Source organism: Diorhabda carinulata, chromosome 8 (genome assembly GCF_026250575.1).
Source record: "Diorhabda carinulata isolate Delta chromosome 8, icDioCari1.1, whole genome shotgun sequence".
NCBI lineage: Eukaryota > Metazoa > Arthropoda > Insecta > Coleoptera > Chrysomelidae > Diorhabda > Diorhabda carinulata.
Window position 1 is genome coordinate 1,474,340 of NC_079467.1, and position 22,003 is coordinate 1,496,342.

General features: G+C 32.3%; 1 protein-coding gene across 1 annotated transcript; it reads left to right on the forward strand.

The window, feature by feature from the left end:
• The first annotated feature begins 16,422 nt into the window (after positions 1–16,422).
• On the forward strand, positions 16,423–21,709 carry LOC130897405 (pro-resilin-like). The gene is made up of 6 exons (XM_057806242.1): positions 16,423–16,431; positions 17,576–17,654; positions 18,215–18,400; positions 18,465–19,462; positions 19,825–20,019; positions 21,446–21,709. Exons 1-6 carry the CDS (start codon positions 16,423–16,425, stop codon positions 21,707–21,709), a joined length of 1,731 nt encoding a protein of 576 aa, XP_057662225.1.
• The last annotated feature ends 294 nt before the right edge of the window (positions 21,710–22,003 follow it).

The following is a 22,003-nucleotide window of genomic DNA, read 5'->3' on the forward strand; positions in this document are numbered from 1 at the left end:
ATTTACACTCTGTGATATTTTGCGATAAATTAAGTTTTACTATACTCTATTCCGAAATTTGAGCGACAATGGATTGAATTATCTAGAAAGGTTCAAAATTATACGAGGGCCGTTTTTTTTTCAACCTCCGATCGCTACGCAGGCAGAAGAAAGAGGGCGTCAGTCGGCGTTGTGCTACAGCCACGTAAATATGTCCGCCATTATTGATGCTCCCGTCAAGTGTGAATTGCGACATGTGATTCGTTTTCTACAAGCTGAAGGCTATAATGCTGCAGATATACATCGGAAAAGGAGTCGTGTGTATGGGGATAACTTCATAAGTGATGGTGTTCTGCGTGAATGGTGACAAAAGTTTGAAGAAGGCTGTAATGATGTGCATGATGACTGGTTCAACGAGGTTAAAGATTTACTATCAATGCTCTGTCTACGGAATTTCCAGAAGATTCAAGGTATGTTTTGTTACTGAACGGTTAGGCTACATTGGCGACAACTTTTTTTGAAGAGGGTATTGAAAAGCTTGTCCACAGATTTCACAAATGTCTCAATCTCTTCGGTGATTATGTCGAAAACTAAATTTACCAATGTTTTGGTAATAGAATTATTCTTTTATATAATATATAAAAACGGCCGTCATATTTAGAAAGCTACAAAATATATATTTAGGTAGCTACTTCTTATCATCGTTATATTCATCAGTTTATCTTAATTTTTCAGACTTTGAGAATTACTATGTTTAATCAAAAAATTTTTAGTTATTACAAGAACCATGGACAATTTATTTAGATTTCACTAATTTCTTTACTTGAAGTATTTTCCAAAACATCACTGGAATTGCGATAGCAAGTCTCTTAATTTTAAATCTTCCATAAATGTTAGAATTGAAGGTAGTTATTATGAAACTACGACTATAGTCGTTTTGGAATTTTGTAGTATTGGTTGGTGTCGTCAAAGATGGACGGATGATTCACATTACTAATTTTTTCCTTAATATTTTTATGGTACTCTTGAGTCAGTTTTAGCAGTTCTTGTAAATTCTTTTCTTGTAAATAATTTCCTGTGACAAGATATTTAGATTGAAGGGTTCTTTAACTTTAACTTTAACTTTAACTGTCCTCTTCCAATATGTATTATTAGAATAAGAAACAAAATGAAACGTAGATTAACTGGACTAATAAGTTAATTTAAAATACGGTAATTTATAGCAGTCAAATATTAGGAAAAATTAAAAAGTCGAAAGGATTTTCAATGCTCGTTCTGAAAATCCTAACCCCGAATTTACTCGTTGATTCGATAAAAAGATATTAATTAAAAGCGTGGTTGCAAATTCAGATTAGAAAATATTTTTGATTTCCGGCCCATAGTGTCCTCTGGAAAAACTAAAAACACCTATCAAATGTTCCTAATTCTCTCGTTTCAAAAATATTTTTCTTTTTGTCTTTTCTTTCGACCCATATATTTTTTTTAATTTTTCCGAATATTTTGCTGCTAGTTTGATGGAGCTGGAATTTACCAAAGAAATTCAAAAGTACAAAATATTTTTGTAGAGTATTATATTTATTACTGTTCATAATAAAACATTGTTACATTATTGAAGTATTTTTTTCTAACCTTAAAAGTGTATTTACAAATTATAAACAAATATTAGATGTTCAGGTGTGAAGCAATGTGCTGATGACCTTGTTATAGATACGTTCATTTAATGATGAATGAAGTTGTGAAGTCGTGATATTATTATAATTGGGATTTTGAGTTGTATCGAATTAACAATGGTATAAGTTAAGAGGTTGATAGAAATCAAATTGTTTCACCAATAATATATTGCATATAATATTATGAAATAACGTTGTTAGTCTCATAATTAACTAAAAAACATTTAAGGATAAGTTTCATTGCCTTTATTCGCGGTATATAATAACCGTATTGATCGATGGAAAGCAAAAATTATATCGTTGTGTCAAAAATGTACCAGCAATGATAATATACGACGAACTAGAATAAATTCGTGAGAAAAAAAATCTAGTCAGGCGACACCGCTGCAATCGAAAGTCACTGGAAAAAAAACTGAACACAAAATTGTATTTTCCTCTAGAAAATCTTGAAGATAAGGGTGTTGGCTTCAAAATAATATAAATATTACAACGCTTCTTGCTCTCACTGTCCAACAATGAATTAAAATCATCGATTAGAGATAACTAACTTTTATAAAAGATTATCTACTTAACCCAACACTATCAGGTAATCATCAAATGTCAACGATACAAATCTTCGTTAACAACAAACAATAATGGATACAACAATTGATAAATACGCTCAATCGATCGTCTGCGACAAGACCAAGGGTTAGCAAAAAGTAGCCAGTGCTTCTGTTTCCAGAGTTTACCGTCGTTACCAAGAGACTGGTATCTTTCATCGAAGACCCGGTTCCAGTGGAAAAAGGTGCACATCCGATTCATTGTCAGCAAATTGTTCAAAAATCGGATCCTCACTGGTGTTCAATCTAACAAGAACTCAGAGATAAGCGAGGAGTGGCTGTAAATAGCTGGACGGCCAGCTACTGGTCCCAAATTGACTCCAGCCTCGATTTGCCAGACAAAACGTTGATTGGACTAACCAACAATGAGGCAGATTATGCCTGCATGGTAGCTATAGAAGAGTACGAGTCTAGAGAATACCTAGTGAAAGATTCGCGCTGTGTTGGATAAAAGAAAACATGACTACTAGGTAGGTTCCTGGATGGTTTGGGTGGGTATGTCAATGGATGTAAAAACCATTTGGTTATAATTGAAAATGGCGGTGGAGCGCAAGGATTAACGACAAACCGATACATAGAAGACATTTTAGGGGATCACCAGTTTCGTCGGGCGGAAACTTAATTCCAATGTAGGTCAATGCCCATCCACATACTACAGTATTACAGGATATCGAAATTGCTGATAAAGATTGTCCAGTGCGTAGCCCGAATTAAAATTTCATCTAGCATTTATTGGATTTAATTTAAGGAAAAAATTGAGGCTAGAAATCTTGTACCAGCTACGAAATCGCTTCTCAAAATGGTGTTGACTAAAGGATGAGTGAAGAAACTTATTCGGTCCGAGAAAAGGCAAAAGGGCAACGGGCGAAAACACTAGATATTGATAAGTTAATCATAATTAAATTATTTCGAAGAACTTGTGCTTTTATTTTGTGTACTGTTAATTATAACCACTTTTTCATTGTTTAAGTTTCCTTTTCTTTGATATTTCCTCTTTACAAAAAAAAATTAATAACAACGTAGACCACACATTATAAAGCTGATAGCTTTGAGATGCTAAAATGAAAAAAATAATGGAAACTATAGATTTTTTGCTAAAGATTTTTGACTGCGAGTGTAGTTTAGTATCGGTAACTGAGTAGGTACACTACAATATTCGTCAAAAATATTCTAATCTCAATTTTATTTGATAATTTCTTGATCGTAGCGAGTGATAAATCTATTTTATATATGGATGATTATTGGGAGAATGACAATTATATTTTTAAAAGTATGTAGTAAATTATTCCTAATAGTGTTCTTATATATCAAAGGACTCCGATCAAAAGGACGAATTATGGCTATTCCGAAATAGCAGTCTCGAGTCGTTTTTAAATTCGATTTTTCAGCTTTGATTTCAATTCATGGTCTAATCACTCTAATCTAATGGAAGTATTGGAAGATAAATTTTAGAATAAATAAAACAGTAAATGGGTGATTCCATTATAACTGTGATATTCAATGTCCTGTATTGTTTTTTTGTACTAGTCATTAATTAATAATCAATTAATAAAAATTTTGTGTTAATTGAATAATTCTTAAGATATTTAAACATTATTTTTATACAATATAACTTGCCACTTAAAGAAAACTTATACTACATCACTTGAATGTCAGTACCGTGTCATGTCCATTCCTAGAATTTACCGATAAATTATTAATTTTTTTTGTCGTAACAAATGATTTAAACTAATTACCTTATAAATTCTAATGTTTATGATCAAACTGAGGAAAATTGATGCACTTGTTGTTTAATATCTTAAGTTACCATGTCAGTACCGTGGATAAATGAGTCAGTACCGTGGAACTCAAAATCCGACATTTGTGTCTTGCTCGTGATACTTTGAAGTTGTAGTAAATTCCTCTTAGAGTTTTATTTTTACAGTAAAATAGATGAATAATATGCATAAAAAAGTTAGAAAAGTTAAATTTTAAAATCTTGAAATTTTGAATACAAAAAATCACAGTTAGAACGGAATCACCCAAATTTTGAAATTTGCTTTGTTTCCATAGAATTATTTCATATAAAAGTTTCCGTGTATTTTCGACCCACTTATCTACATTTTCAAATTGCAACGTACCATTTTAAGTAAACTATTCTGAATTCTCCATTTTTTGTTTACTCAATTATACGTATTGTTTTTGTCGTTCAAGTATATCCATTTATGAATAAATGACTATAAAAAACGATAAAAAGCTAGTTCAAGGGTTCGAGAACATCCCATCTGTTGAGAAAAATATTTGCAGAATGTCAGTTATTAGACAGGTGATCGAATTGCAAAATATTTTTTCTATAAAGAAATTCGAAACCAATATAGCAATTGACGTTTCGATAGTTGTAAATATATTTATTAAAAAATCAAATTGTCTAGCATAATTTCAGTAGTTTTTTTCATTTCAGGGTTCCATTTTATAAAAATCAATTCAAATTCAAAATATTTTCATAAAAAACGAAGTAAATCAAATGTTATTATGCTATGAATTATCAAGAAAAACAATTAAAAAGGTTAAAGAAGTGGTAAGATAATAAAAAATATTTATAATTACTATTAAATAGAATAGAGGAGAGCTTTAGGAAAGAGACTAGTAAAAAAAAAGTATTTATTCCTCAACCCTCGTAACGGGAGTCGCAAAAAGCGTAAAATGCCGACTAATATACGATTCCCATCTATATCATTTTGATTTTTCGTGAGATTTTCCATTCCGATTTTTCCCATCAAAGTTTTAGTGTTCCTAAAGGGGTCTCGGAAGATATTTTTTACTCTGCATTTCACTGAGTTAGTGAACATAAGACACTGTTAATATCATATTTTGATAACGAGTAAAAGAAGTGGAAACGTCAAATGTTATTTAAAAAATAATATAAGAAACTGATTTTAAAACACAAGAGACCTAAGATCAAGAAAATATTGAAGCACAATCATATCAAAAGGCTTAAGAAATGAGAAATTAAAGAAACAAAAATAAATGGAAGAAACCACTAGAATGCCTGCAAAGACTTGGAATAGTTCTACTGCTTTCTTCCATTTATTTATCTTCCTATGCTTTCATCTTTTTTTCCGTGGACGCCCTCTTTTAGTTTTCGCCCCTTCTGCACAATCCGAAAATTACTTTTCAGTATTTTTCCCTCTCAAATGTTTATTTTGTCTCTTCTTCTTTTTCATCCATGGTTCAACACTGTCTTATAAACACGTGAAATGGAGGCTCTTGAATTATCTTAATAGTATTCCTAGATCTCGAAACGTTTTGTTCCTTCTCTTCAGTCTTTTATCGATTTCCCTGGTTTCTTTGGTACTTTTTTCATTTATTTGTAGTCCATATCCTTTTGCTTTCTGTTTAAAGAATAGAAATATTTTCTCAAGATCCTTTTTGGTTCTATCACACCATCTGCGAAGCCAAGAATTTGTGTTTTGTTATTGGGTTCGGATCATTTTCAGTAAAAGGTTGAAGAGCAGTGGGTCTGATTGCTTTTATTTTTTGTATTTGTTTCCGATAGGCTTCCTTCGATAACTACCTCATTGTCGGTGGTATTTAGTGACATTTTTAATATCTAAAACTAACGTTTTCCATTGATCGAATCATTCACTTGCTTGAAACCCACAAGAGAAGCTTTAGGTTCAACCCTTGGTCATAGCTGTTATTCTCAGTAAGTTATCGATGATCTTGCTCAGCTTCCTTCGACATTCTTCTATCTATAATTGTCGCTTCCTTTTCATCATACTTTCAACATTCAAAAATAAAGTGAACTGAAGATTAACATCTTAATTTTTTTCGACATTGGTGAACCTGAGGTTTCAACTCTTCACTCTGCATTTTGGTATCTAAATCATAGTCTAAATCATCAGTGATTCATCTGTTGTGACTAATTTTTTAAACACATCTTCTTCATCTTATCTATATTACATTGAAAAGATACTACAGTTGTATTTTGAAAAGAAAAATGATGAATGACTCTTCTAGATTGTTCATTCTCTTGAAAGTAATTACTTCTCTTGGTAAGATCTGTCTCCACTTAGTTTGGATCTAAACAAATAAAAATTTTTCCATGATCAAGTCAAAAGATATATCAGAGACTATACGTCGGTAAACTATAATCAACCCCAAGAAAATGAAAGTGATTTTCTATGAGGATTATGCAAACCATCGCGCCTGAATCCATCTTCATATTTTCATTCTTCGCTCGCGTTCGGTACGAATAAAAACTCTTCAGTAATTATTAGACATTCAATGTATCTTATAACTAGTTAATTAATTGTGAAGTATCGGTCTCGTCATTGACCAAGTTATTATCGTTACGGTTAAACGTGTAGATTCAATTAAAATCTAAAGATGCGCTAGTTTTCATCTGAATGAAAACGTATCGATCATTGAGGGAGTGCTCTGTTACCTTGACGTACTTATTGTCTTAACTGGAAACATACCGACTCAGAATAGAAGATAATGACCAAAAATTCCGATGGTTACTATACCATATTACCCAACAAGTCTAATTATCTTTAACGGTTAGTACCAAAGACGATCACTTCTATCTATTTTCAATGATACTCATCGTCAATTACTTTATTACTTAATATGAATTCTTATATGCCGTAATCGTACTAAAAAAAATGTTATGAGATATACGGTAGGTTAAATAAAAATTGGTGAGGGGCACAGGGGACCGGCGGAGCAGAGAGATCTTTTGCTTTAAATCGTACCAAAATATTGTTGTGAAATAGTTCTGAAAGTGCTCGGAAGTACTCGTCTATTGCTCGCCTCGATTCGCTCGTCTCGCAATATTCAGACTCGTCCAACAAAGTAGTATTTCAGCCTAGCCGAACACAACATTTTTTAGACGACGCATAAAATCCAAAACTTTTTCAATTGCACTGAGGAAAGAAAATAAATAATAGAGAATTATAAACATTTTATTTATTGGACAATATAATGTACTTAATGATATTTGCTATGTCAATATTAATTTATTGATTTTTTTTCATCATCATACATTGTTATTCATTAATTTAGTCAAAACTTCTGATAAAACAAATACTTTCAGAATATTAAAAATTTAAGGTTATGCAAAATCATCAAAGTCAAAATGTCAACTGTCAACATTGAAGTGGCTACTCTAGAGCGTCCCGAAAGTATTTTGCAGTACGGAACTGTCACTTTCACTACATGGAACACTCAAAACGCAAATGATTAAGGTTATGCAAAGTCAAAATGTCAACTGCCAACATTGACGCGGCTACTCTAGAGCTTCCCGAAAGTGTTTTGCAGTACGGAACTGTCACTTTCACTACATGGAACACTCAAAACGCAAATTATTAAGGTTATGCAAAGTCAAAATGTCAACTGTCAACATTGAAGTGGCTACTCTAGAGCTTCCCGAAAGTGTTTTGCAGTACGGAACTGTCACTTTCACTACATGGAACACTCAAAACGCAACTTTCGGTATGTAAATGAATACAGAACGAACAACTTTCATATGGCGTCGTCTAAAAAATAAGTTTGGAAAGAAATTCAAAAAGAGGTAATCCCTTTTCTAGGATAGATAGAAAACTGGTACATCCAATGAGATTTGTTTTTATAGAGGGCGCTACGGTTCGTACCATAACTTTTTCAATATTAGACTACCCATAATTATTCAACTTTGAATTTCACACGGCAATAGCCACGGAAAACTGTCATTCATTGATAGTTATGACGTTGAGTCAATAATAATCACATTTCTGGAACCTTGTTATTTGTTAAATTAGATATTGTTAATCAAAATGTAGTCAAATTTTGAATACACTGACATGTGAGTGGCGAGTGTTTAAGAAAATCTAGTGCAGTTGTTTCTTCGAGGAAACTTACAAACTAAAAATACATTTAAAGCTGTTGAACGGCGTTGTCGAGATCTGAAAAAATAAATTCTAGTAGGCCAAGAACAACCAAAATCATTAATAAAAAAATGTAATTGAACAAAATCAGTTCGTAAAAGAATACGGCAAGACAAACGAATACGTCTTTTTAAAGTACTTGAAGGATACTTAAAGAGCAACAGCTACATCTTTATCATTACAAACAACTCTAAGAGGTTTTGCTAGACGATCTATTTTACGTGACAAGGTATGTTTAACTTCCATAATGTAGACTACTGGTGTGGTGAGAATCCACATGTACACACTCATTTAAACTTAATGTTTGGGAAGCAGCTTTAGGTAACAAATCAATAGGTTAGTCACATTCTACCTAGAAATTTAAACGGTGATATGTACCTGGATTAAATGAACGAAGATCTCTATTTTCTATGCACAACTCCACCGCACTTTGATAGAAGGTGCCGTAAATGGTTGAGCAACCATTTTAGGAATCGATGGATTGATAGAAGTGCAGAAGCTCCGATTCATTGGCAAAGTTTATGCTACTATTCTCACTGAACAAACCCCAAATATTTTTCAGTTTTCTATCTATCCTAGAGACGGGATCACCTTTTGTTGAAACATCCTGTATAAGAATAATTATCTTCAAAAAGAATTTTGTGGTTGAACTACGACATTAAGAAGAATACTGTCTTTGAGGCACAAACAACTGGTGGATTTGTGGGTACCATAGGACCGCTTCTTTTGGTTTTGTGATATGTCGATTTATTAAATTTTTTATTTTTTTGCAGTTGATGTGCAATAATAAGTAGAAAAAGTCCAAATTGAACCAAAACATATGGAAAACGCAGTTTTAGCTGTAAACTCTAAAGAAATGCTGGTAAATTTTGTATCAAAAAGATTTGAAATCACTAAAGCACGCCTTTTACGAAGACTTAAAAATAATGATAAGTAGAATTGAGCAGTCAGAGATATTGTTTTAAAAACCTCATAATGGAGGACAACATTTTGAGCATCTACTGTAATCGCCTTTACTGTATATTTGACACAAACATTTGAATATTTGTCTTCAGTTGGTGTTGGCTTTTAGCGCCATGATTTGGATAAATATTTTACTGCGCCAGTTTCGTTAAGCTTTTTACTAACTTACCGACATTCGACCTTGTTACGAGATTTATATTAACACATAAATTATTAAAGAATATTCAAATTAAATGAGTTTATTCAATCGTAAACTATATGATCTGACAACAATGTAAATACCTGCAGTATCACAAAACCCTTGACCACAAAAATTTATAAAAATCGTTGATTCCGAGATAATTGAGGAGTTCCATACATAAAACTCACTCTGTATATGATCCCCCTTTAATATTTCATTACATACTATCGAAGTTAAATATGCAGTAAACAAAAGTGTTTGTAAATAAAATATAAGTTTATATTTTTTACATAATTATGTTCTTCGAGTATTTAATAATAATTATTGACAGGTTTCTAGTTAGTTTTATTGATATTACCGTTTTGTAAACTGTAACTAACTAACATCACATTCTGCTTATCTCCTACATTTCTCAAAATAACGATGCTGTTACCTAATTTACACACAATAAAACTATTACTCCTTTAGTGCACAAGCATGTGTATCATCAACGGCAAGTTGTAAAATTGCAATTTCAAATTTCATTTATGTGTTTGACTGCATCCTTGTCCCAATAGTGAATGTAGATAAATAGAAATTTGATATTATTATACTTTTTGACCTTTTTTGATGCATCTCGCAAGTGTACAAATAATGACTTTATTGCAGATGTTGTCTTAAAGAGCAATTTCCATTTTAGAAAAGAATTACACTCAGATTGTAAGATAATTTTATGAGGAATTTATATAGTTTGAAATGATTATATCAATGATTTTGAGCAAGATTCTCGGACACTTTGTTTTTTTATTATAATATTTATATAACTATTATACACAGCGATGCTAAAACGAATTAGGATTATTCTTTGGTTGAAATAGAGTAGAAACTGAAATGATAAAATGTATTACCTCATACTTCATTAGGACACGACAGTAAAGAATCATCATTTATTATGAGTAGTTTAACTTTCCAATTTAGTGGATCTTCTAGAGTGTTTGAAATAAGAAATTTCAGAATAATGATAGTGGACTATTATTTTTGAATTAAAACATAAATTGTGCTGTATTTTCAAAAATTTTAGTGGGAAAATTAAATTTATGGAATTTAAATATATTTTTAAATATTTTTTCGAAGTATTACTGTCCGTTTTTTCGAGAGATTCCAGACGAACATAAATAGTGTTCAAAATGTATTAACAAATCATTTTTTTACTTCTATACTCTAAGTAATTTTTGAAAATATGTATTATTATCAATTAAATGATATTCGTAAAGATACAGATTGTTCATTGAAGTACAAATAGGAATGCAGCATTCGATAATATTTTATCAATCTTGACAAATTGTAACAAAAGCTTACAGATTCAAGTTCAATTTGTGCTTTTTGAAAGAAAAATCTTTGAAAATGAGAATTAATTTCCACCAAATGATATAGAAAAGGTCACAAGAGACGTAAATAATTTACTGTTAGTAAAATCAGTCAAAGTATACAAAAAAATTTATTCTCAATTTATGAAAGGACAAAAATAAGGGTAGCAGCTTTTTAGAAAGCCTGGTATTTGTTTATTTTAATAGGTTATCTAAAAAATTGAATTCCCCAAAGTTTACGAACAAATTGTTTAATTTTAAAATCCATAAATTACATGTTTTACTTGAAAGAAACTCTGAAGGGTATGAGCCTAAAAAAGCTGAAACGTTTCATACCAAAAAAGTGAATCCTAGTTTTTAATGAAACGTAAATATGAATATAAAACAATTTCAATATAAGTTTAATAAGTTTTGAAAATAAAGTGATTGTTTATCATGCTTATGATCAACCGTAGAAAAAATGATGTACACAACTCGCAATTTATGGCTAATAAGATACTCGTTTTCATTATGGCATTTGTCAAAGGTTCTGTTATAACTTTTATACATCGTGTCTTAATAGCATTTATTAAATACGTGTTGCAGAATATATTTCATTGTTTAGTCCGGTCAATTTAGACATAAAAATTGTGGTCAAAGTGAAATATTCGTAGAGAGACACCATTACAAATAAAGTTTTAAAAATTCCCATCGATCCTATGTGTGTTACAAAAGTTATTTGGGGTCAAAACTTGAAGATTTTCCTCGAAAACGGTTTTATTGAAAAAAACCAATTTTCAAAACATTTATTCAAAAGATAGTCAGTCCCTAATTGAATCCCCTCTACCCACGTGGCCTTGAAAAACATTGGCTATTCTATTGTCCAAAGGCATCGTTTTTTTACCTGTTTCTTTTAGTGCTAAAGGTTCAGTTTAAGTGAATACCCGCTTCTACCATTTGGTTATTTGCGCGATTTTATAACTCAAAAAAATGTTTCAGTTTGTCAGTAATGTACAGAAGGGGCAATACGTCAGTATTCAAATTATTCGAAAAAACAGATTTGACTGATTTCGCTTAAGTATTTACAGAAATTTACCTCAAATAATAATTACGGAAGGAATCCGCTTTCTTCTTGGGGTTTATGGAGCTCCGGAAAAAAATACTTGCTTTGATAAATACTGATACTTAACTTAACAGAAGACTGTATTTTCACCTCAAATTATCCTGAAATTGTCATGACAGTTAGTGGAGTAGGCCTACAGGTCTCAGGAATGGTAACATTCAGAGAAAATATCATAGAAACTAATGTTGTAGAGAATATTAAGACCTACAACTTTGGTTTGATATTTTTTTTTGATAAAACTCACCGTTTTTGAGATAAATCTAAAAATTTTCACCTTTGACCCCGAATAACTTTGGTAGCATACATAAGATCGATGTGGATTATTTATAACTTCATTTGTAATATTAAACCCCAGCTCTCCACCAATATTTGACTTTCCGGAAATTTTTGTTACTTTAATCATCTATTTTGACCGGACTAATTTGGCAACTTTTCGGTAATTTGGGAGTATAAAGTCTATTCATAAAGTGTGCCATATTCTATGCATCCAAAACGTTTTTTTCTTAACAGGCCTACGTATATTGATCTACAGCATACACAAACTTCTTTTTGAAAATCATTTTATCTGCAAATTGTTTTTGATATGATTTAATAAAATATAATAATGAGGTTTGTTAATTTTTGTTAATCATTACTGAAATCAATAAAAAAATTATTTGAGGTTATGTTGTAAGGATCTTGATAATCTATAACTGAGTCAATAATATATTACCAATTCGAATTTACGAGTCTCTTTACTATATTAATCAATCTAAGACATCGCAAAGTTATTACCGTAATAAAAATTTCTCAACTAAGGAACATATTCCATATTTGTGAGAAAAATTTACTCGTAACCTTGCTCTAATTATGAGTGTGTAGAAGATGTGAGTTAGAAACAGGATTTTTGTAAATGAAATATTTCACAATGCCTCTTAAGGCACGAACTAGACGCAACAACGATACAGAAGCGTTCATCCCACTCCAGAATAGAAGGCTCCAACAATATTACGGGCCTTTCCACTTCTTCCGATATATAACATTATTATTAGATGTATCCGAGTTTGATATTCATTAAAATCATAATTAAACATCAATTTATATGATAAAATGGAAAATATGAATTCATTATTGCATTAAAATGGTTTTCAATTGATTTAGTTTCTCCTCTCTTCTAAAATATGTTCTATAATGTACGAGATCCAAAATGGAAAATTTATTTTTCAATATATTTGATAAATAAATTAAATTCTTCTTCTATATTGTTAGAAATTGTATTAAATTTTTTATTTTATTTATGTACACTATAGCTAAGCTGCTGACTTTATTTTGTGTTTGAACTAAATAATTAAACTTTTGAGTATACAAAATTCGAAATGCTTCTATTGATTATTACTAAAAACTAAATTTAAATTAAACAACTGTCCAGCAATATTTAGATAAATTGCAGAAATTGAAACCATTTTTTACAGAAAAAGTCTGTAGTAATTGGATTTAATGCAAAAAAATTTATCTAATTAAAATTAATCCTAAATATAAGCGTCAAATGTAAAAGGTTTAAAATCAAGAAAATATGTATTTGTGCAAAAAATACTGATTTTAATGTGAAAATTATAATGCTCACTTTAATCAATTATTGTGGCTAAATTGAGGTTTTCCACGTGAAATAATATATTAGGAATAAATAATACATCGAATTTAAATACTTGGTTCAAGTTTTAAAGGGTTTTGATGTATTTAAGTACCTCAATATTTAAATCAAACCAATGTAAGAAGGTTGTTTGAATTTATATTAATATATATCAAAGTCGAAACTATAAAAATAATCAACTCTCAGCTGTTTTGTGGCCTTTTTAACGTCGGAACTGTAGTGATGTTAATAGACAGCAAGGTTTTTGGCAGCCAAAGGCTCGTGAAAAAAAGCGATTCGTGTCATGTGACATTGTCATGATAAAAAAGAATGTCGTTGGTCTATTTTAGTGGTTACTTACGTGGCACAGTTTTTTGCAAATGTCCTCAGAATCGAAAAGAGCAATGGGAACGCGGAGCACGATCTTTAACTACCTACTCCACGTTCAGAATAAGTTAAGGGCTCAACATTTTACAACGCAAAAAAATGCACAATCACTTGCCAATTAAAACCAAATCGATATCATCTTTTCCTGTATTTCGCAATAATTTGAGGGCATATTTACTGGAAAGTGCCTTCAACTCTATAAACTACTTCTATTCTAATAATTTTTGCTTGAGACTCATATGCTAATTATTACCTATTACTATTACCTATAATTTTGTTATTAATTATTGTTTTCTTCTTTGTAGCTGTATTTAGTTATTTTTTCAGTTTTTGCAAGCTTTTATCTACAAATTGTAAAAATTTTTTGACAAAAAAGTATTTCTCTCTCTAATACTCAACTTTAATTGACAAGTCGCTCTGAAAACTCCGATTTTTATCCCGGCATCATCATTTTCATCTCCGGTATCAATGAAATTCGGATCTATTGGAAAATGATATTCCAATTCAATTCTAATTGAAATACGAGCTTCGTTTTGTTGATCACTCAACATATTTGGTATTATCTTCTCGTATGCTAATATCAAAATATTTTACCCGAATTCGTGCTAAATTCGCCCAGATCGCTTCTCATCCTTAACTAACTTGTAAATAGTCTTACAACTCACTTTATTATCACTACATATAGATTTTAACATTTCTTTGGTTTATTTGGCTTTTTATTCAAATTAAACTACCTAAATGTTAATATTTTATTCATGTTTGACGACAGACACTGGAAAAATAATCCTACTGTATCAGTTGCCACTGCACACATCCATTTACCGTATTTTTGAATCAGATCTGTGTTTTTCAGTTCTCGTACACTAAATTTTCTCCAGTGCTATTTGAATATCTTTTTGTTCAACTCAATTAATTAGAACTAACCTCAGCTCTATCAACCTACTAAAAAACTGCCTCCGGACCTGATGATATCTCTTATATACTATTTCTAATAAAAGCTTATTGGTGACTTATATAAGCTTTTCGAATACTAATATTTCTCAACGATAATTGCTATTAGGAAGCCCGACCTGGCTGCTATCTCTCCCAACTATTTTCGCCCCAAATCACTTACTTGTACTATGTGCAAGTTAGTCGAAAAATGGTTAATAAACGTCTCCTCTGGAACTAGATCACCTTAAGACAATCTAGTTGTTCTACAATTCCTTATATTTGCGGCACTAAACAAAAAACAAGAAGTCATCATCAATTTTAAATAAACTAATTATCCACGCCCACCAGTTTCGTTTTATTCAGAATTTCCTAGCTATTCGATTTTTCAAAGCCTTTGCTGCTAATGGTACTAATGGTACTAGTCGACTTATATACATAATCACGGTGTTCCCCCAAGGGTCCGTTCTAACCCCCATTCTATTTAGTCTAGCTATTGAAGATCTCTGCTCTGGTCTCCTTTCTTCTATTAAAAATGCTTTATGTACAGACGATCTAATAATTTTTAGGATCTTCCATCTCAACTAGTACTAGTCTAATTCAGTAGATACTCAAAAAAAATTCAAGTCTCTTAGAACTAACTCTATTCGCAACAAAATCCGAAATTCAACTTTCGCCTTAGTTGGAAATAGCATATCATAGAAATCAAAGGCAAATGCTACAAAATATTAAATATCAAAATCCTCTCATATTACCATTGGGGAGCTGACGAAAATTCTTCTTCTTCTTCCTCTTTCAATAGGACCAGGTCCTGTTCAATCCTGTACGTTTGATCCTCTTCTTGGATCTTCCTGAGAAGCTGATTTCCAGCTTCTCATGAAGTAGACGCAGACCTGTAGGCAGATCACCTCTATGGTGTTCTGCCTACAGGTCTGCGTGTGTTCGGTCTCTGAGTTTTAGCCCAATTTGTCCATCTGTCTTCTGGCATTCTTCCTACGTTATCCCTTCATCATCTTTTTCATTCCCTGACCCATTTCACCACATCCTGTACTCTCAATTCTTCTCTTATATCATCACTCCTTATTAGGTCCCTGAGGGTGACTCCCTTGATGGTTCGCAGTATTTTCATCTCTGCGGTTTTGTTGATGTCTCGGCCCTGGTTTCTGAGGCATTTGTGAGAATAGGTCTCACACACGAAAATACCTCGTCTCAAAATATACAGAGCCCCAATTCGCTCAAAATAAAATTACGGTTGCCTCCAAATCTAACATTGACTTTTCAAACTCTGTGCATAATACGGATTTGGAGAAATGAAAACGCTCCGTAACAAGTCTCGAATGTTCGATCCAACGCATCCACAAATCCATATAATGCAACTTGAATTTGAAAAGAAGATACACTTTTGTCAATAGCTGAATAAATAATCTATTTGTACATGTGAAAGTTACTTTTGAGTATCTCTGTGACATTACGATCGTCTCATCTAGATCCCAGAGGGACACAAAACTTGATTCCCCCATCGAAAATACGATTAGCGTATAAAAATTATTGCAAAAAAATCGAATACGGTGACTGCACTAAATACATGATTCTGAATCACGATTCAATGAGTATATAAACAGAGTCTCTTCTTCAAATTCATTCATTCACAGTTTGGATACATCCTTCGGGGTTTAGTTGGTTTTTGTTCCGTATGGTTAGAGGTTAACGAATTTGAAAATTTTCTTTGATTTTAATAGAAAAGAAAATGGACAAGGTAAGTGTGAATTATTTTCGCTCCAAATATATATTCGCAAAATTGATTATAAGACTACGGTCCAAACAAGAGAAAATTCTACTGGTTTGACACATTTTTAACTAATTAATATATTTCAAGCAAATTCTAATCTATATTTTTGAAGATTTTCTAGTAACTGAAATTAGGTTCAATATTGTTTTTCGTAGAGATGATTTTCAAAAAATTGATTTACACAGATCTCTATAATCTAATGCGAAACTTGGTCGCTTCTATAACTTTGTGACGTCCTTTTCAGGTAAGCTCAGTGCCTATCTTTTTAAACCCCGTTGAACGCTTGTCTTCATTTATTGTTATTCATAACCGGCATTTTTTCTCCAATCCCTCACCCCTGTCTTTTCCAAATCTATATCTGCTTAATCGATCCATCGCGATCTTGCTCTTTCACTTTCCGTCCACTCTATCATCATTTTTATCTCTGCTTCCGGTCCAACTCTCCATATATATCTCACTAAACTTACTTTTGTTCTTTCATTATCCTATTTCTTTATTTCTTCATTTTCTTTATCAATATCATCGGTATCATTTCTTTCCATCAGCATTTTCTATTTGTGCAAAGTACTGCTTGTATCTTATCGCTTAGTTCTTCTGTTTTATCTCGGCGTTTTCCCTAACAGTTCAAACTCATATCTTGTATAAACTTTACCTTTTCTTTCTTCTCTTTCATTGCAGAATTTCTAAGCTTTAATTTTCATGACCAGTTTTCCATTAATTCCTCCAAGATCTCTTTCATAACATTTTTATTCTTAGCTACTAATGCTATATCGTCAGCGTACGCAATTACTCGCCCCCTTTATCCCTTATTTAAGTCTTTTTCGCGATTTTTATGTGGCAAGTGTGGGAGGGTATTGAGACAAAGTATTTAATAATACTGATTCTCAATTATCTCCAAGTATGAAGAGTTGGCTAGCAACATACTTCTTCAACAACGATACGGATCTTAGCTTGTTGTAACCAGAAGAAATTTCAAAACTTGACTACTATCATAAGCGTCTTACGTGGTTTAATGACTACTCGTATGTATAAAAGTAGAATTTTCGTTCTGAACTTTCTAAACAGATCTCGTACAACATTTGGGAATGACTCGATGTATTTCACTTTACAGGTGCTAGCATTTATCATCTTGTTAACAAGTACAGCAGTCAAAACAGAACCACCAGTCAATTCATATTTACCACCACAAAGTAAGTACCAACAGACGTTAGAAGTACCAAATTACACACATTGCTATTAATATATTTTTCAAAATAGTTTTATCAAAGAAAATCTCCTATTTTATTTTGATAAGTATACTATACCATGACTTGGTATAAAAGTATTGAAGATCCATAACTTTAAGTCAGATGATTGATATGATTCCTCCACATTGATTGATTGATTTTAAGAAAATAGCACGATAATGAACTTTCCTAGATACTTCAGAAAGTACGGCATTAACTCTTTCTATCATGGTTTGAACATGATCAGATCATAGAAACAGAGAGAAAGAAAATGATTTCGAGATCTTCTATAGTCGAGAAAAACTTACTTCATATTAAAATGCTGGATTTATGACAATAATCAGTTTCTCTTTAAACTTAGTCTACAGTCTTCAGTCTCTGAAGACGATAACTTGATTATCAAAACGCACGTCATACAGTGGAATCGTGAGTGTTGATGTAGTGATGGTGTAAACACTGTATTCATTATGACTGTTCCAGAAATTCCAACTTAATACAACCGAAACTCATTATTTTTTTTTCAGATGGCAACGGTAATCCAAGCTCAGTTTACGGACCACCTGGATACCAGCCTGGGATTCCAATAGGCCCTGGCAATGGAAACGGAAATGGAAACGGAAACGGCGATAGAAATGGTGGAAATGGTAACGGATACCCTTCTCCAGGAATAGTATATGGACCACCATCAAATGGAAATGGCAACGGTAATGGTAATGATGAATATTATCATAATCTCGATGTATTGCCAAATATGGATATTATTAATACTTCCAGGGTACAACAACTATGATGTAGATAGCGATCAACTACCAGGAACTAGCTATCTTCCACCAAACGGAAATGGAAATGGCAACGGATATAGTAATGGTAATGGTAACGGAAACGGCCATGGAAATGGAAACGGTCGTGGGAATGGTAATGGATATAGCAATGGTAATGGATATAGCAATGGTAATGGCAACGGCAATGGTAATGGTAATGGCAATGGAAAACCAAACGGCCTTTATGGTGCACCAAGAAACGGAAATGGTAATGGTAACGGATATAGTAACGGTAATGGTTATAGTAATGGTAATGGTAACGGCAATGGCAAACCAAACGGCATTTATGGACCACCTAGAAACGGAAATGGTAATGGTAACGGATATAGTAACGGTAATGGTTATAGCAATGGTAATGGTAACGGCAATGGCAAACCAAACGGCATTTATGGACAACCGAGAAACGGAAATGGAAGGAACGGCAATGGTAATGGTAATGGATATAGCAACGGTAATGGTAATGGAAATAACAATGGTAATGGCAATGGTAAACCGAACGGCCTTTATGGTGCACCCAAAAACGGAAATGGTAATGGTAACGGATATAGTAACGGTAATGGTTATAGCAATGGTAATGGTAACGGCAATGGCAAGCCAAACGGCCTTTATGGACCACCGAGAAACGGAAATGGAAGAAACGGCAATGGTAATGGCAATGGAAATGGCAGGAGCGGTAACGGTAACGGAAATGGATCGCCCAATGGTCTTTATGGACCACCAAAAAATGGTAACGGTAATGGAAACGGCAATGGTAACGGTAATGGAAACGGCAATGGTAACGGTAAGCCTAGTGCTACATATGGGCCTCCCTCTACTACCTATGGTGTTCCTGTAAACGGAAACGGTAATGGCAACGGTTACAAGAATGGTAATGGAAATGGGTATACAAATGGAAATGGTAATGGATATCCCAGTGGTGGTCCTAATGGAAATGGTAATGGTGAATCTGATGTGAGTATGTTTGTCCATCTTCGATATGATAAAAGCCAATTCCAATGAGATTTTCAATTTATTTTATTTCCATAAGCAATTTTCAATAATTAAATGTATACAATTTCAATCAATTTGTATTAGTCATAGGATTATATGTTTTTGTTGATAAATCTTTCTGCATTTAGTTACAAAGACTTTTTTAAACAGAAAATTTTGACCTACCAAAATATTTGGTAAACAAGCCGAAACATCAAAGTTATTTTTATTGAAAAAAGCCTTTGTAAATAGAAAAGACAACTAAAACATATAAAAGAGGTCTAAGAAGTGAAAAGCTGAGGAGATTTATTTAATTATAATATAACATATCATGTTTAATGTAGGAGCCAGCAAAATATGAGTTTGAATACTCAGTCAAAGATCCAGAAAGCGGTAATGATTTTGGACACAAAGAACAACGAGATGGAGATTTGGCAACAGGTGAATATTATGTCTTACTTCCAGATGGAAAAAGACAAATTGTTACATACGAAGCTGACACTGATGGTTATAAACCGACAATCAACTATGAAGGTAAAATAAATGTTTGAGGTTAAGATATATATCTTAAAAAATATTTTATTATGAAAGTTTATCTCATAAAACAATCCATTACATACTTTTCATTCATTCAAAATATGTTAAACATTGTCATTTTGTAAATATGTTTATTAACGACTTAATCTCTTAATCGTTTCTGGAAAAAGATGATTTTTTACTAGTCAATCTATAAATAGAGCGGTATCAACATGAATGGGAAAGAGCAGAGCTGAAACAAATATAAAAAGATTGTCTTATGAAAATTAAAGTATTTGTAGCTCAAACCAGAACTTTGAGAGAAAATTGAAGTATCGAGACAAGGAAGAAAAGGTTTGAAAAAGGAAGATCGTCTAGCGATCAAATTTTTGTGTAAAAAACAATAGCCATGAGCAGGGATTAAATTTGAAGCTATCATTTATCGACTTCAAACAGCCATATGATATCAATATTAAGAAAACACTTGTACCAAGCTCTAGCCAAACAGGGAATACCTAAGGAATTAATACGATTGGTGAAAATCACACTGAATAAAATCGAAAACGTATAAAAAAGGCTTAAAAAAGGGGACCCGTTATAAACACTAGAGGTGATCCTCAGGGATAGTAGATTACGAACCCAAGGAATGATTCATAATAGCAAAAGGCAGGTACTAGCAAATGCAGATGATGAACAGAACAAAAGAGGAACTACAAAAATTTTTTCTACTATTTAAAAAGACAGCAAAAAGATATGGCCTACATATCAACGAACATATACCAAGTTTATGGTAGCGATACAAGAGTTTGAATTCCTGGAAGTGACTGTAACAAGTGAAGAAGACGAAATAGAAGAATTCGACAAGAGATTGGCAAGAAGCAATGAAATATTTGTAGCTCAAGGAAACCTATTAAGCTCCAAAGATATTTACCAAGGGTAACGAAGCTTAGAATTTACAGGACAGTTATACAATCTACGGTGTTATAAAGTGGGTGAAAAAAGCCTTAACAAGGCGTAAAAAAAGAAGTAGAAAATTGCTAGATGCATGTAAGGAAGACTTACAGAATTTAGGGATAACGAACTTGAGCAGTACAGTCGTGAACAGAAAGAGTTGGAGACAAGCAGTACAGAAACTCCAAGCCATGAGTCTATAAGGCCTGCTGTGCTGTTTTATTTACTTATGTTTATAATTGGCAACAGTGCTAAATATATGGCTTAGAGAAAAGGTTTGACAGTAGTTAAATAATGAATCCGTAAACAAAGAAAATAAATCAACGATATCATTTGAGAAATTAAAAAATAACATACGTGCTAAATATTTTCTTTACAAATGATTATCGTATTTGCAATTCAAGAAATTGTAGCAGTTAAAATAATTTTATTTTTGTAGATGAAGGTACAGCTAATGGTAACGGAAACGGATATGTAAACGGCGGTTATCCAAGTAACGGCAATGGCAATGGAAACGGCAATGGTAACGGCAATGGTAACGGATATGTAAACGGCGGTTATCCAAGCAACGGTAATGGTAACGGAAACGGTAATGGAAATGGCAACGGTAATAGTAATGGTAACGGACACGGTAATGGAAATGGTAATGGTGGATACGCGAGTAATGGTAATGGGGGTTATCCTAGAAATGGCAATGGAGTATACCCTAGCAACGGCAATGGTAATGGAGGGAGTAACGGAAATGGAGGATACAAGTACTAATTGTAGTTACTTACAATTATTTTCAGGCTACTTGTCGAATTTAATTAACTTATCTGGTCTATGCTAGTATTTTATTTATTCAAATCTTCTTAATTAGAACAATTTTTATTTCTATATCGAAAATCAAGAAAGTATTGCAATTATTGCATTACATATATCTATTCCTAATTATTTTATTTTAGTAAATTAATTTATGTAATGTAATGTAACTGTTGTATATTATGTACAAAATAATAGGATGTCTAAGACAATGACGCTTAATCAAATTGTATATAAAACCTTGCCGATAATTAG